This window comes from Diplotaxodon limnothrissa, linkage group LG4 (assembly GCF_057381915.1).
Source record: "Diplotaxodon limnothrissa isolate DT_005_m linkage group LG4, D_limnothrissa_male_GT1.1, whole genome shotgun sequence".
NCBI lineage: Eukaryota > Metazoa > Chordata > Actinopteri > Cichliformes > Cichlidae > Diplotaxodon > Diplotaxodon limnothrissa.
Genome location: NC_140599.1, coordinates 1,056,924 through 1,071,941, shown reverse-complemented (window position 1 = coordinate 1,071,941; position 15,018 = coordinate 1,056,924). Strand labels below are relative to the sequence as shown.

At 38.9% G+C, this 15,018-nt stretch overlaps 1 protein-coding gene across 1 annotated transcript in view; it reads right to left on the bottom strand.

The window, feature by feature from the left end:
• The window catches only part of rgs9a (regulator of G protein signaling 9a), a 35,953-nt gene that overhangs the window by 10,580 nt on the left and 10,355 nt on the right, over positions 1 to 15,018 (bottom strand). The window contains exons 3-11 of the mRNA XM_085351252.1: positions 14,116 to 14,166; positions 13,393 to 13,499; positions 8,562 to 8,613; positions 7,519 to 7,577; positions 6,928 to 7,004; positions 6,620 to 6,701; positions 6,445 to 6,507; positions 1,836 to 1,865; positions 1,641 to 1,702 (exon numbers count right to left, since the gene is read on the bottom strand). Of these exons, the coding sequence (XP_085207378.1) occupies positions 1,641 to 1,702; positions 1,836 to 1,865; positions 6,445 to 6,507; positions 6,620 to 6,701; positions 6,928 to 7,004; positions 7,519 to 7,577; positions 8,562 to 8,613; positions 13,393 to 13,499; positions 14,116 to 14,166 (583 nt within the window). The remainder of the gene's footprint in view (positions 1 to 1,640; positions 1,703 to 1,835; positions 1,866 to 6,444; positions 6,508 to 6,619; positions 6,702 to 6,927; positions 7,005 to 7,518; positions 7,578 to 8,561; positions 8,614 to 13,392; positions 13,500 to 14,115; positions 14,167 to 15,018) is intronic.

The following is a 15,018-nucleotide window of genomic DNA, read 5'->3' as shown; positions in this document are numbered from 1 at the left end:
AATGACTGAGTGTAAATGGAGTAATGTGTGGACGTATTTTACCTCCACAAACAGCCAAGATGCGGTTTGTGATACATGTGGCAAGACAGTGAGGTGTTCTGGCAACACCATTAACCTCGTCAAACACCTCAGAGTAAATCATATCACAGAATATGATGAGCGTATGTTGAGGTGAACTGAAGACGAGGAGAGGGACAGGTGCTGCCAGGGCGAGACAGACGTCTCTCGAGGAGTCCTTTAGTGCTGCAGGCAGGCAACATGCTCAAATGGCACACAACTTCAGTTTTCTGTATGATAATTCTGCATTATTAAGTGATAAGAACAAGTAATCTGAAGTCCTGTAATCATTATGAATCTATAATTTGAGATACAATAAAAGATACAGTTAAAAAAAAGTTTTTGTACAAAGTATCGGTATTGGATCAGTATCGCCGATACCACCTTGAAGTTTACTTGGTATCGGATCGGAAAGCAAATCAGTGGTATCGCACATCACTGCTCTGCGCGGCATTCCCAGCGCACCCTCATTATGTGTTTAGGCATGCCACGTCTGTCCAGCGTCCTCCCCCGCCACCTTATCCAACTCACCACCAGGTGGTGATCAGTTGACAGCTCAGCCCCTCTCTGTACCCGAGTGTCCAGAACATATGGCCTTAGTTCTGGTGATTCGATTACAAAATTGATCATTGACCTGCGGCCTAGATCATCCTGGTGCCACGTTCACTTATCGAAACTCTTATGTTCGAACATGGTGTTCGTTATGGCCAAACTGTGGTTTGCACAAAAGTCCAGTAACAAAGCACTACTCGGGTTCAGATCCGGGAGGCCGTCCCTCCCAATCACGCCCCTCCAGGTCTCGCTGTCATTGCCCATGTGAGTATTGACATCTCCCAGTAGGAAAACAGAGACCCCAGGTGGAGCTCCGGAGCCCCACCCAGGAATTCCAAGAAGGCTGGGTACTCTAAACCACCACTCGGCGCATAAGTGCAGACGGTGGTCAGGACCCGTTCCTCGACCCGAAGGCAGACGGAACAAACCCTCTCATCCACTGGGAGAAACCTCAACATATAGGCAGCAAGCCGAGGGGATACCAGGATACCCAGTCCATCCCGCCGCCTCTCGCCAGGGGCAACTCCAGAGTCCAGCCCCTCTCCAGGAGACTGGGTTCAGAGCTCAAGCCGTGCATTGAGGTGAGCCTATATCTATACTATATCTAGCTGGTACCTCTCAACCTCATGCACTAACTCAGGTTCCTTCCCCACGAGACAGGTGACATTCCATGTCCCAATTGCCAGTCTTGGTAGCCGGGGATCGGTCCGCCAGGACCTCCACTCCTGGCTGTTGCCCTGCTCACAATGCAACTGACCCCTACGGTGCCTCCTTTTTACGGCCGTGCCCGGCCGGGCCACATGGACTAAGGCCCAGCCACCAGACGCTCGCACTCGGGCACCCTCCAGGGCCAGGCCTGGCTCCAGGGCCTGGCCCCAACAATCAGATGACCCCTATGAGCAAGCACTTTGGTGACAGTGGGAAGGAAAAACTCCCTTTTAACAGGAAGAAACCTCCAGCAGAACCAGGCTCAGGGAGGGGCGGGGCATCTGCAGGGTTAATCTGTGTCTTGGTACCAGAAAGAAACTTACGCTCCCAGGGAGACGCTAGATTTGACCTTGGACCTCATGATAGCTTGTTGATAGAACATGTTCTAGAAAAAACACACACAGAATTGTTATTTGGATTATTTCCATTTCCAAAGTACCTTTGTACCTATGTACAGCTAAAGCTGTGTATTTATGCATGCATACTTTTAATTTTTCAGTAGCAACTCAAAGACTTACCTTGCGTCTATAGATATCAAAAGTGGTTTTCTGAAAGAAAAGAATTATAAAATGAAAAGTTTTCATGGAAGCATTTTTTTTGGTGCAGTAGTACTCGTTATGTGATAAGCTTAACAAGTATGATTAAATACAGAAAGACGTTTTGATGCTAGGGGTCTAGATCTACAGCTCAGGTCTGCTGAAGCAGAAATGGTTCCTCTGGGGTAAATGATTACTTAACTTTGCAAAGCTTTTTGAAAATTGCAGCCAAATATCAATATCAGTGCTTTTCCCCAAAGCTAGAATTGAATAAGTTTTCTAAGACAGAGACAGACAACCACAAACTCTAACATTCACACCTATTAACAATTCAGACTCATTATTTCATCAAACATGCCGTTGGCCAAATTGATGCCCAGCAAATTTGGAGGTTTGATACCAGAACCCGCATGGTGTGAGGTAACAGTGGAACCCTGTACCATCAAACCATCCTCAAGGTTCAGCAGATAGCCCATTTCCATCCATCCATTTTATTCCATGTATCTAATTCAGGTCCTCTGGAGTGCTGGAGCCCATCCCAGCTGCCATGGGATGAAAGGCAGAGTACAGCCTGGACAGGTCGCCAGTGTGCTGCAGGGCAGCCAATTTGGTTTTGCTCATTAGTACAATGACCACTTACCACACCACAACACTATAATGTCACACAGTGGGGATATAAAGTCTGGCTACTTAAGCAAAGTTATTTCTGGTTTGCATGTGTCTTTTCTTCATCACCATGGAGTTTGATCCATCGGTTTATTGGTCTCTTTTTTGTAGTTGTCTCGTTACCCTCCTGCTTCTGTGCCCATTACAAGGTTTCACTACTATGAAGCCTTGTTTGGACTTCTGTGAAGTACTCTTGTGTTCTTCATTTACTAAATTCTGGATCTGTGTTCATTTTCTCTCTGAGAACAAAACTGCACTTTGTGTTTGCTCGTGTCTTTGTTTAATATTCAGATTTGTTTGATGATCTGACTCATTGAAGTGTGACAAACATGCAAAAAAGACATAAAGATTATGTCTCCACAGGTGGAGAACTTTCTCGACAGTTACCAGCCTTTCTAGGAATGAGCGTGGCAGTAAATCCACCCCAGAAATGACCCTGTGAAAACTTTTTCACCCCACTGTGCAGACACACATAAACCTTTCTGCATTACTCTTTCATGTTCATGTGAGAAAAGAGATCTGTGTTAGAGGAAAACAGAAGAAAGGGAAATGCAATAAATAAGTGTTCTGAATATCTTCATCCTGTAAAATACAGTATTTCCTTTAATATTTAAAATAAATACAGATATAGAAGGTTGAGCATCCAATCAAAACTCCAACTGAAGCTCTACTGCCATCACAAAATTACCAATGTAAACATGTAAACAGAAACATGTAGCTTTTTGTAAATTTGGAAATATAATTAAAATCTGAAAACTGATGTGGAAATGGGTATTTACAGTATTTAGAGTATTTACAGTATCATGGTATTTAAATGGGTATTTACAGTATTTACAGTATTTACAGTATCATGGTATTTAAATGGTATTTACAGTATTTAGAGTATTTACAGTATCATGGTATTTAAATGGTATTTACAGTATTTAGAGTATTTACAGTATCATGGTATTTAAATGGGTATTTACAGTATTTAGAGTATTTACAGTATCATGGTATTTAAATGGTATTTACAGTATTTACAGTATTTACAGTATCATGGTATTTAAATGGTATTTACAGTGTTTAGCGTATTTACAGTATCATGGTATTTAAATGGTATTTACAGTATTTAGAGTATTTACAGTATCATGGTATTTAAATGGCATTTACAGTATTTAGAGTATTTACAGTATCATGGTATTTAAATGGCATTTACAGTATTTAGAGTATTTACAGTATCATGGTATTTAAATGGCATTTACAGTATTTAGAGTATTTACAGTATCATGGTATTTAAATGGTATTTACAGTATTTAGAGTATTTACAGTATCATGGTATTTAAATGGGTATTTACAATATTTACAGTATTTACAGTATCATGATATTTAAATGGTATTTACAGTATTTAGAGTATTTACAGTATCATGATATTTAAATGGGTATTTACAGTGTTTAGCGTATTTACAGTATCATGGTATTTAAATGGTATTTACAGTATTTAGAGTATTTACAATATCATGGTATTTAAATGGCTATTTACAGTATTTAGAGTATTTACAATATCATGGTATTTAAATGGGTATTTGCCAGAGGTGGGACCAAGTCATTGTTTTGCAAGTCTCAAGTAAGTCTCAAGTCTTTATCCTCAAGTCTCAAGTCAAGTCTCAAGTAATGTCAGGCAAGTCAGAGTCGAGTCTCAAGTCACTGGTGTAAAAGTCCAAGTCAAGTCACAAGTCTGAAACTTTGAATTTCAAGTCCTTTCGAGTCATTAAAAAAAACGAAAAAAAGCATGTTGCAGTTATGCTAAATGTAAATATTAGACCATGTAATTTTTAAATCTGTGTTTTTCCTCAACACATGACAAAATAGTGAACTTAGAAAATATACACAAATTGTGAAATTGCACCTCTTTAGAATGCAGCTCAATTAAACCTAGCTCCAAGAATAATTTTCACCGACGGTTCTGAGATAAGCTGCATGTTATTCTTGGATGCGGTTGTAGGACCGGCTTTAAAATCGCATGATAAAAATATCATACATATAAAAAAAAAAACTGCATCACCAACGTAGCCTGGAAAACATTTGCTAGTTAGATGAAGTCAGCTATCTCATTGTAGCATATTTATATGCATATTTATAATCATACGGTTCTTGGAGTGAGTGCATACACTCGTGAAGTTTAGTAACTTACGGTCACTGCAACAAGCCCAGGTACAGTTTACCGACGGATGGGTGCAGGACCTTGAAATGCACCGTGTAGAAAGTAAAGACCATCGTACGTATCATAAGTTTACCAGTCTCACAAATCGTCGTCATAAATATACATTCCTTAACCGTTTATTAATAGGACCTTTGAGCTCAACGGTAATTAATTAGTAGTGGAAATAATTTCTGGTAGCATCACAGAAATGTAGCAGTGACAATAATACTGTATGCTGTAATCGTACTGGGCAATTAGTGATACAAAACAACTGTTTTATCCTGTGAATAAAAGTATATGTTTTTGTCAATGTACCATGGTAACAGAAGCGAAACGCAATATTGTGTCAGGACAATTCACTATTTATGCACAATAAATAAAGGAGCATAGCGCGACAATTTCTGTTCAGCGCCAGACTTGCTTGTAACCTATATCACCAATTATGTTATGAAAATGACGCATTAACTACAACAGCAGACTGACCTTCGTGTAAATGCTTGGAGCAGACTAACCTGTGAGCTGGAGTGTTCTGGGACGTTATATTTGGTCTTTGAATGGCTGCAATCCAGGCCATCCGTCGCGTCTTTGTTACTTTGGAAACATGGCTCGAACAATTTCTCTTCAACGACGTAATCCGATAACAACCGATCTCTTTACCCGTCGGCTTCCCGTGGCTGTCATGCGACCGGCTATTGCAGTTAATAATACAACAGCTTCTTGACATTTTTGTGTTTCTTTTTATCGCTGTGTGACTGATTTTAATTGAAAGCCTGCGTGCGCTAGTAACTCTTGTCACGAGTTCCCAGAATCCTTTGCGGTTCTACCCGTGAATGACGTCACATTTTCAATCTCTATATAATATGCATGTTAAATTTTATATTTGGGGTGAAATATCAAGTCTTTTCAAGTAAACCGGTTCAAGTCCAATTCAAGTCCCAAGTCATTGGTGTAAAAGTCCAAGTCAAGTCACAAGTCTTAGAACATTTTTTCAAGTCAAGTCTAAAGTCATAAAATTAATGACTCGAGTCTGACTCGAGTCCAAGTCATGTGACTCGAGTCCACACCTCTGGCATTTACAGTATTTAGAGTATTTACAGTATCATGGTATTTAAATGGTATTTACAGTATTTAGAGTATTTACAGTATCATGGTATTTAAATGGCATTTACAGTATTTAGAGTATTTACAGTATCATGGTATTTAAATGGGTATTTACAGTATTTAGAGTATTTACAGTATCATGGTATTTAAATGGGTATTTACAGTATTTAGAGTATTTACAGTATTTAGAGTATTTACAGTATCATGGTATTTAAATGGGTATTTACAGTATTTAGAGTATTTACAGTATCATGGTATTTAAATGGCTATTTACAGTATTTAGAGTATTTACAGTATCATGGTATTTAAATGGCTATTTACAGTATTTAGAGTATTTACAATATCATGGTATTTAAATGGCTATTTACAGTATTTAGAGTATTTACAATATCATGGTATTTAAATGGCTATTTACAGTATTTAGAGTATTTACAATATCATGGTATTTAAATGGCATTTACAGTATTTAGAGTATTTACAGTATCATGGTATTTAAATGGCATTTACAAACCATTTTTCACTCATACAGTGCTTCATAAGGTTAGACTGCGTCTCCAGAAAAAGGATTTTAAGTTCATGTAATCATGTAACACTGTCATTGCTCCACACCTGTTTGTGGGTTTCTATGTTTACTGACCTTTCACCTCATCTGTGTTTGGGTCAATGAGCCTCTCTGGACCACAGTCCATGGCACTGTGAGCACAACGCTGGACACACAGAACATCATTCAAGATAGATACAGTCTAAATAATACAATTACAGATCATGATTATAAATGAGATTAAAACATGTAGACAGCACAGAGTTTGAAAGACTGACCGGAGGCCTGTTCACCATCCAGTACGCCCTCTCCTGGCAGTCAAACACCACGCGATCTGGCTTCTTCCTCTCTTTGCCAGCCCTGACACATGTACAAGCAGGTAAGTGGGGTATTAAGAGGAAATCATCTGTGAAAACCTAAAACCAAACAACAGAAGTGCCTACAAGACCCGTCACAGCATCAGGACCAATCACTGTACATTAGTGACCACGCTGCAGCAAACTGCACTTTAAGAAATAGTCTCAAAAACCAGCATCTGTGGTGGCAGCGGGCATTATACATTACGAGCTGTGATAGTGTCACTTACTTATACTGTTCAGCTGCTTGCATCACAATGAAATCCCATTTGTGGTTCAGCCATTCATGGAAGTGATTGTAATGTGCCTGTTTGAAACACAAACACACAGCATGGAGCAGCAAGGTGAAAATCCCTTTTAGTTTAAGAGTTTAATCAGCACGTGCTGACTGCATTCTTGTTATAACCAGGAGATGAAAGAGCCTCTGATCGGTGAGACGCCAGAGAAACAGAAAGGTGAAGAGGAGCATCAAAAAGACAGAAAGAGGGCCCACAGAGTAAAAGGAGCCACTGTGGCACAACCGAGGCAGAAGCTATGGGGCCAGTGACGTTTGAAAAGTTAAATGTCTTGTGAATGAATACTTCATCACCATTTCATTCCTGCTGCTTCAAATAGAAAAACAGTGAAACAAGAAGATCCAAAATTGCACTGTTGGTTTGTGTCAGTATCATTCTGTGACATCAGCCCTCAACTTAAATCTCCCAGCTTAAATCTGAGAAGCCTTATTGAGTTGAAGACCAGTAGACTTAATGTATTCCAGTTAATAATGGAATAATGACTGTGCTACTCATTACACATCTAGAAGCAGACACATTGTCTACCTGTTCATATGGTTCCAACACGCCCTTCTTCCGGATGTTCCGCTTTGCCAGGTAAATGGCTAAAACCACAAAACCAAATAAAAACACAGTCAAAACACAAAAAGTAAATTTTATTCATCAGATTATTAGCTACAATAAACAAAACCAGTCTTTCTATGAACAACATTATTTTCTTTATAATTTACTGGTTTAAATGTGTTTGTTTAATAGAAATCCCGTTAATTTCATAGTTGTTTCTATGTCCTCCAGGTTACTGCTTCATACTGTTGCTATATTAAAGGTATGGAAGCAAAGTGGTTCATTAGCAGCTTTAACTCACATGAATGATTTCAAATGATTCGATCCTACGATGTCATAAAATTAGCCCAGTGTTTCCATGCTGCAGAAAACCACTGTGCGACCGCTGCAGCACAGCTCTGACATGATGTTGGCACACTGACTCAACACAGGCTTGTTTCTCCTGGGCTGCCTTTGTGGACCAGCTCTCAGGTGTTCCACTTCTTATTTGAGGAAATGTTTAACACTGAAAATATTAACGCTGTTTGCCGAGTGCATCGTGGGAGGCTTTTTCTTTGAAAAAGATCAGGCTTTGTTTCTGAGAAGATCAGCCGAGAACGTTTTTACTTATCTTTGTGGGGGAAGAAATTTAAATACAAAACTTTTGTCAATTAATTCAACTTAAATATATTTACCTACAAACAGACAGTCAAGTTTTATTGTTAGTTTAAGTGAGTTGTATCCATTAATACTCCTACCAGTCGTTCTCTGAATTTATTTATTGTTGCACACTTTCTGTAAATCCAATAAACTTAATTTCACTTCTCAAATATCACTCTGTGTGTGTCTCCTATATGATATATTTAACTGACATTTTTTATTGTAACAACCATCGATTTATACAGGAAAATAATGACTATTAACAAGGCTGCCCAAATCTTTGCATCCCACTGTAAATGTTTAATATATGGTGACTGAGGTATGACACCGCCTGCAGGTTCCTGTAGAAACAAAGTGCAGGTAAGTTCATATCACAGGATACCCACCATAATCAGAGTCGTCTGGGACCCATTTCTGTGTTGGCCAGAAGTAAGGAGTCTGAAAACATTGAAAATGAAACCAGTTATATGTCTGGTTTCAATGTTTATTTAAAATGTTTCTGGACATTACTGAAACAACTAAATTACAGCAAACAGTCTAAAGAAAGCTCATGTCCTTCCCTGACCTTTACCTGTACCCACACTCTTTGCTTTGGTTTAATGAATCGTTTGCCAACATAAAACAGCCCACACACACAGACATGGTCAGCACAGAATTATTTTATGTCATAAAAACATAGTGCAAGCAAATCATTTCATTTCACAGGAGTTTATTCTCAGTCGCACAACAATGTGTGTAGAACTCAGGATGGATGAGCACGTGAAGTCATCACACACGTGTCTGCTGAAAAACCAACTGTGGTTTACTTTAATGCTGGAGGCAAGTCTCTGCACCGCTGTCCCATCAGTCTGTTGTAGAAAAGGATGAAACGTTTCAGGACTTAAAAACAAAAACTCATAACGAGAATCAGTCAACACCTTGACAGTCAGTCAAGGTGTCAGTGAGTCCAGTTTCCTTCACCATCAAAGGCTCAGAAACAAACTGTGACAGGAAGAGGTCTGCAGACCCAAAGACACGAGTGAACCAGAGGACAAGTTTCTGAGAGTTAGCAGCTTGTGTGATGGTGGCTCACAGGACATCAGCTTCAAGCAGCTTAATAGTCTCAGTTTCAGCTGTGAAGAGAAAACTTCAAGCTGCAGGTTTGACAGGATGAGTTGCAGCAAGAAAGCCAGACTTCAGAATAGGACAAAGAGGCCTGGCTGGGCCATGAAACACCACCATTGGACTGCTGAAGACTGGAAGAAGGTATTATGGACTCATGGATCAACATTTGAACTCATGCAGGATCTTTGCCGTCAAGTAGGTGAAAGGACGGTTCCACAGTGTGTGGCATCAACTATCAAACATGGAGGGGGAAGTGTGATGGTCTGAGGCTGTTTGCTGGATCCAGGGTCGGTGACTTGTACAGAGTGAGAGGCTCCCTGAACCAAAACAGCTACCACAGCATCCTGCAGCACCATGCAGGACCCTCTGGTATGTGTCTAGTTGGTCAAGGGTTCATCCAAAACATAAATCCAAGCTATGCCAGAACTACCTCAGGAAAAAAGAACAAGATGGTGAGCTTGAAAACATGGAGTGTCCAGCACAGTCTCTTTACTACCTCAATTCTCAAAAGTTCTTGAAAAACTGTTTAAAAACTGACTGGAAAAATTTATAGATAAACATAAACTACTCACCGAGAGTCAGTACGGATTCAGATCAAGCAGATCAACATCATCGGCACTATTAGATTCAATAGAATACATCACAAACTCCACAGACAAAAAGCAACATGTGGCTGGGTTATTCAGAGACTTGACAAAGGCATTTGACTCTATAGATCCTGATATATTAATAAGAAAACTGGAACATTATGGTGTCAGAGGGGTCGCTCTAGATTGGGTCCGAAGTTATTTAGGTGACAGGAAGCAGTTTGTGAAATTAAATGATGGTTGCTCCTTATGTATGCACATTGCTTGTGGGTCAGTTTTGGGTCCAAAAGTCTTCAACATTAACGACATCTGTAAAGTGTCCAAAGCATTAAAAGTGGTTCTCTTTGCTGACCAGACAAACATCTTCTGCTCTGGTGATGATCTGCAGAATTTATTGGAGGATATGAAATAAGTAAAGTGAAGTTCTGGCTTGATAAAAACAAATTATCATTAAATTTGAATAAATCTAAACTTATGTTATTTGGAAATAGTAGTTTAAATACAAAGATTCAAATAAATGGTGTTGATATTGAAAGAGTCAGTAAAAATAAATTTCTGGGGGTAATAATAGATGAAAAACTTAACTAGAGAGCTCACGTAAGATATATTCATTCCAAAGTATCACGAAGCATTGCAATATTGAACAAGGCAAAGCAGGTATTCGACAGAACATCACTTCATATTCTACTGTTCACTGGTTTCACCATACTTAAGCTATTGTGCAGAGGCCTGGGGCAATAACTATAAAACCACATTACATTCACGTTTTACTCTTCAAAAAAAAAAGCAATTCGAATCATCCACACTGCAGGTTATAGGGAACATACAAACTCACTATTTTTACAGTCGATCTAGTGAAATTCCAAACAGCACAAATTCTATTCAAAGCAAAAAATAAAGAACTGCCAGGTAATATTCAGAGTATGTTTGTTTTGAAAGAAGGAAGTTATAATTTAAGGGGTTTTTATAACTTCAAAACAGGGAAGGTTCGTACTACAAGAAAAGGCTTTTGTGTTTCTGTGCATGGAGTGAAACTGTGGAACAGTCTGAATATGGAATTAAAGCAACGTCCAAACATAAAACTGTTCAAAAAGAGTTATAAAAATATGATCTTCTCCAACTATAAAGAAAAGGAAAATATTTAAATTAAGTGAATGTCTCTATTTAAAAACAAACAAACTCATGATGTGATATTATAGTTTATAGTATATCAGAAATCTGTTCACTATTTTTATTACAAATGATACCAGTAATGAAGCTGATTAAATATTAACTGATAATTTATGGCAAAGGGGTGGGATTAAATAAGTGTTTACTTCTTCCCTTTCAACATGTAAATTAATCAGAACGTTTTTTTGTATGTATTTTGTAAAGTATTTTTTTCTTTCTTATTTTCTTTTATAAAGGTACCTGTATATTGTTCACATGTTGAAATAAAAAATTACCAACCAACAGTCTCCAGACTTAAACCCAACGAGCTGGTTTGAACTGGACAGAAGAGTGAAAGCAAAGCAACCAGAAGGTCCACATTTATGGGAACTTCTGCTCCAGATATGGGAGAAGATTTCTATTGCAGAAAGAAAGACACGGCTGTGTTCAGCTGGTATATCTGCCAAAGGTGCGACTTTGATGAATCAAAGTTTAAAATACATTTTGGTCTATAAACTGATTCCATCTTTTTTAACTCTTTATTTGTACTACACTTTCATTTAAGAATGCAAAGAGACATTAAACTGCATAACTTTCAATAACAAACTGGAAAATTGGGGTGTTCTAAAACTCTTGACTAGTAGTGTGTGTGTTTCTATCCTTTTCCTCCAGGCTCAGAGGGAACGTTTTCTGCCTGGTATCAGGCTGAAAAACAGTTTCCTTGGAGGAGCCAGAGGACAACCCCTCATCCAAGTCCCCCCTCAGGTCTAAACAAGGCAAAATCTGAAGGCATGAAGACATCAAGGGATTCCAGATGATTCAACATCTTGCTCATCATACAAATCTGTACTCTGATTGGAGGATCTATATGGGTATTTTCAGTTTCCCTTTGCTGAAGGACGTGCGGCACCATGAATCACGTTTTCATGCAGTAGCTGATATCAGTCAAGGAAGTGGTTCCACCTGTTATGTTGTTTGTGTGTATGGTTATAATCATGCAGAGCGTGCGTGAGTGCTAGCACATCTTTCAAAGTTTCCTGTCCAGTTAGTCTGAGGCCTGTACTATGAAGCACGAGTTTACTTATCCAGGAAACGTCGAGGTTAACCCTGGGTTCTGTATCACCACCGTGAGAACCCTGAACCCTTCTTGCCAAAGTACATTGCCATGGTAACTTACGCTGCAAACCTAACCTACTCTGGAGCAGGTTACAGGATCCAGATTAGAGATTAACAGGCATGAAATCATTGCCTGTTGACCGATCAATTCTCCAGAAAATGGTTAAAATAGCAGCCTCGAAGTCTTTGTGTTGGCTTGATGAGCATCAGTAATATACTGCAGCCATGGACCCAGCATTATTCATGTTGACTGCAAACTATTTTACATACACTACCAATCAAAGGTTTGTTTTTTCTTTATTTTCACGACTATTTATTTATTTATTTATTATATTGTAGATTCTCACTGAAGCCATCAAAACTATGAATGAACACGTGGAAATATGTAGTGAACAAAAACGTGGGAAATAACTCCAAACAAGTTTGATATTTCAGATTCTTTGCTTTGCTCTCTCGGCGTCTCCATGAGCTTCATGAGGTCGTCTCCTGAAATGGTTTCCAACAGTCTGGAAGGAGTTCAGAGATGCTGAGCACTTGTTGGTCCTTTGCCTTCACTCTGCGCTCCATCCACATATATTTGAAGATTAAGCCAGGACATTCTTGGCTAAAACATGTTGACAGTGTATGGGTGACAGACAAACAGGGTGTTTCAAAAGGTTAGGCATCGTTTGGGTCCACACATGTCCAAACGATTGTGTGTAGGCTGTGTTGGTACCATTACAAGAACAGCAACCAGACCAAAGCAATGATTTTGACTCGATCGGCTGACAGATAAAATACATTTATGAACACAGCTGCAGGGCCAGGAGTGCCAGCATGGATTCAATTAATACATCATTAAATGATTAATTAAATACTTAATTAAGTCATTAAACCAAAAATTAAACAAATGGGCTTTTAATTAATTATTTTTGTGTTTATTTAATTAATTTATAAAACATTTAATTCATTATTTAATGATGTATTTATTTAATTCATTTGTTGATTGACTGATCCCCCTTTCCAACCTGTGTGCGCACAGACGCGTCAGCAGGACTGCGTCTGAGTTCTACGCTCACAGGTTGTTGAATTTATGCACAACGAATGTCATTGCTAATAAATACCTGCACCCACAGAATGAAATGATTTGCTCAGATTATGTTTTTTTCTCACGTGTAACTTCTGACAAATTCCATATAAACTCCTTCACATGCTTTACCTACGATGGGACAGTGTGACTCGGACTCTTATCACATGTAGCAAAGGTGAAGCAAACATTTACCTGGAAACGGTACAGGCTGCTGTCGTTGCACATGACCAGCTTCTTATGGTTCTGCAGCGGGTAGATGTAACCATAAGCTACCAACATGGTGCCAAAGGCCTGAGCCTCTGGAACAAAGGCAGGAAAGAAAGAAAATAAAACCAGTTCAAACAACATTTGGCTGGTGTTCTGTTAAATATAAACTCATAATACAGAGGTAATATCCCAGCTATTATAGGGCGAGAGGCAGGGTGACAGTCTATCGCGGGGCTAACACACAGACACCGTTCACACTCACATTCACACCTATGGGTGAGTTACCAATTAACCTAACCCCACTAACTGCATGTCTGAACTGTGGGAGGAAGCCCAGCACCCAGAGGGAACCCACGCAAACACAGGAAGGAAATGCCAACTCCACTTTGTTTGTCCGCTGCTTTCAAAAAGTTCTTTAGTTTTGTTTGTTTTTTTTAAACAAACAAACAAACTTGTACTGATTTTTCCAAATCCATACATTAATAATTGATAAACACTAAAACTGGCTGAAAGAAAACATTTCAGAAAATAAAAACTAACTTGAAATGAGCAAACTCACAATGGAAACTAAGTGAAACTACACTGAAGTAAAAGCAAAAAGGCAAAAAGAAATAAAACTATAGTAACTCTGGTAAATGGTGTGTGCAATGATTTAATGTGTCGAAGTGCAGGGCTGCAGTACATTTGGAAAAAGAGCTTTGATCGTACCTTCTGTAGTGGTCTTCATTTTGTTGCTAATCCAAGCAATTGTGTCATTACCTGTGTGGAGACACAGATATACTGATCAGAATCAAGAACATTTAAATCACACGTCTTTGTGTTTATGTTGTGTCATTTGTTGGTCAGTGGAAACCAAAATTAAATCCTTTGAAAGAATGGGTTCAAAATCAAAAAGAGCAAAAAGAAAATAATTTCATCCCAAATAATTTTAATGAAAGCCAGAAACACGAGTACACTGGAGGTTCATTTGGAAATCCTGTTCAGAAAGAAGCAGATGCTGACATGATTCTTGCTTTATCAGCAAAAACCAGAAGATAGAAACAACTTAAGAATAGAAATTCACAAAGAAAGAACCAAATAGCTCAGCTGTTCCAAAGTGTTAAATGTGGACTATAAACATTAGGTTACATTCCTTTAATAATGTCTAACACAGACATGGTTACGGCATGATTAGTATGTTAGTTTAAATGAATCATCACCCCGAGTCATACCAACCACCAGATACAGTTTTATTTTATTTGAGAACCTGGCACACAGCCTTATATAGGCTCAGATACTAGAGATGGACCGATCCGATATTACGTATCGGTATCGGTCCGATACTGACCTAAATTACTGGATCGGATATCAGAGAAAAATAAAAAATGTAATCCGATCCATTAAATATCACGAAAGCACCTCACAAAACTTGCAACACGCCGTAACTCGCCTCAGAACGTTAGCACGTCGGAGCAGTATGCATCACGTGATAGAGCGGCTGTGGCATGCGGGACCTGTCTGTGGTCTGGATAGCATGTGGAGCTTCGCTAGCAACCTGGCATTTCATCTCCGACAAAGTTATCCCCGAGAGAAGTAAAGCAAGTGTGTAAGTCCACCTCTGAATGTTTGTAA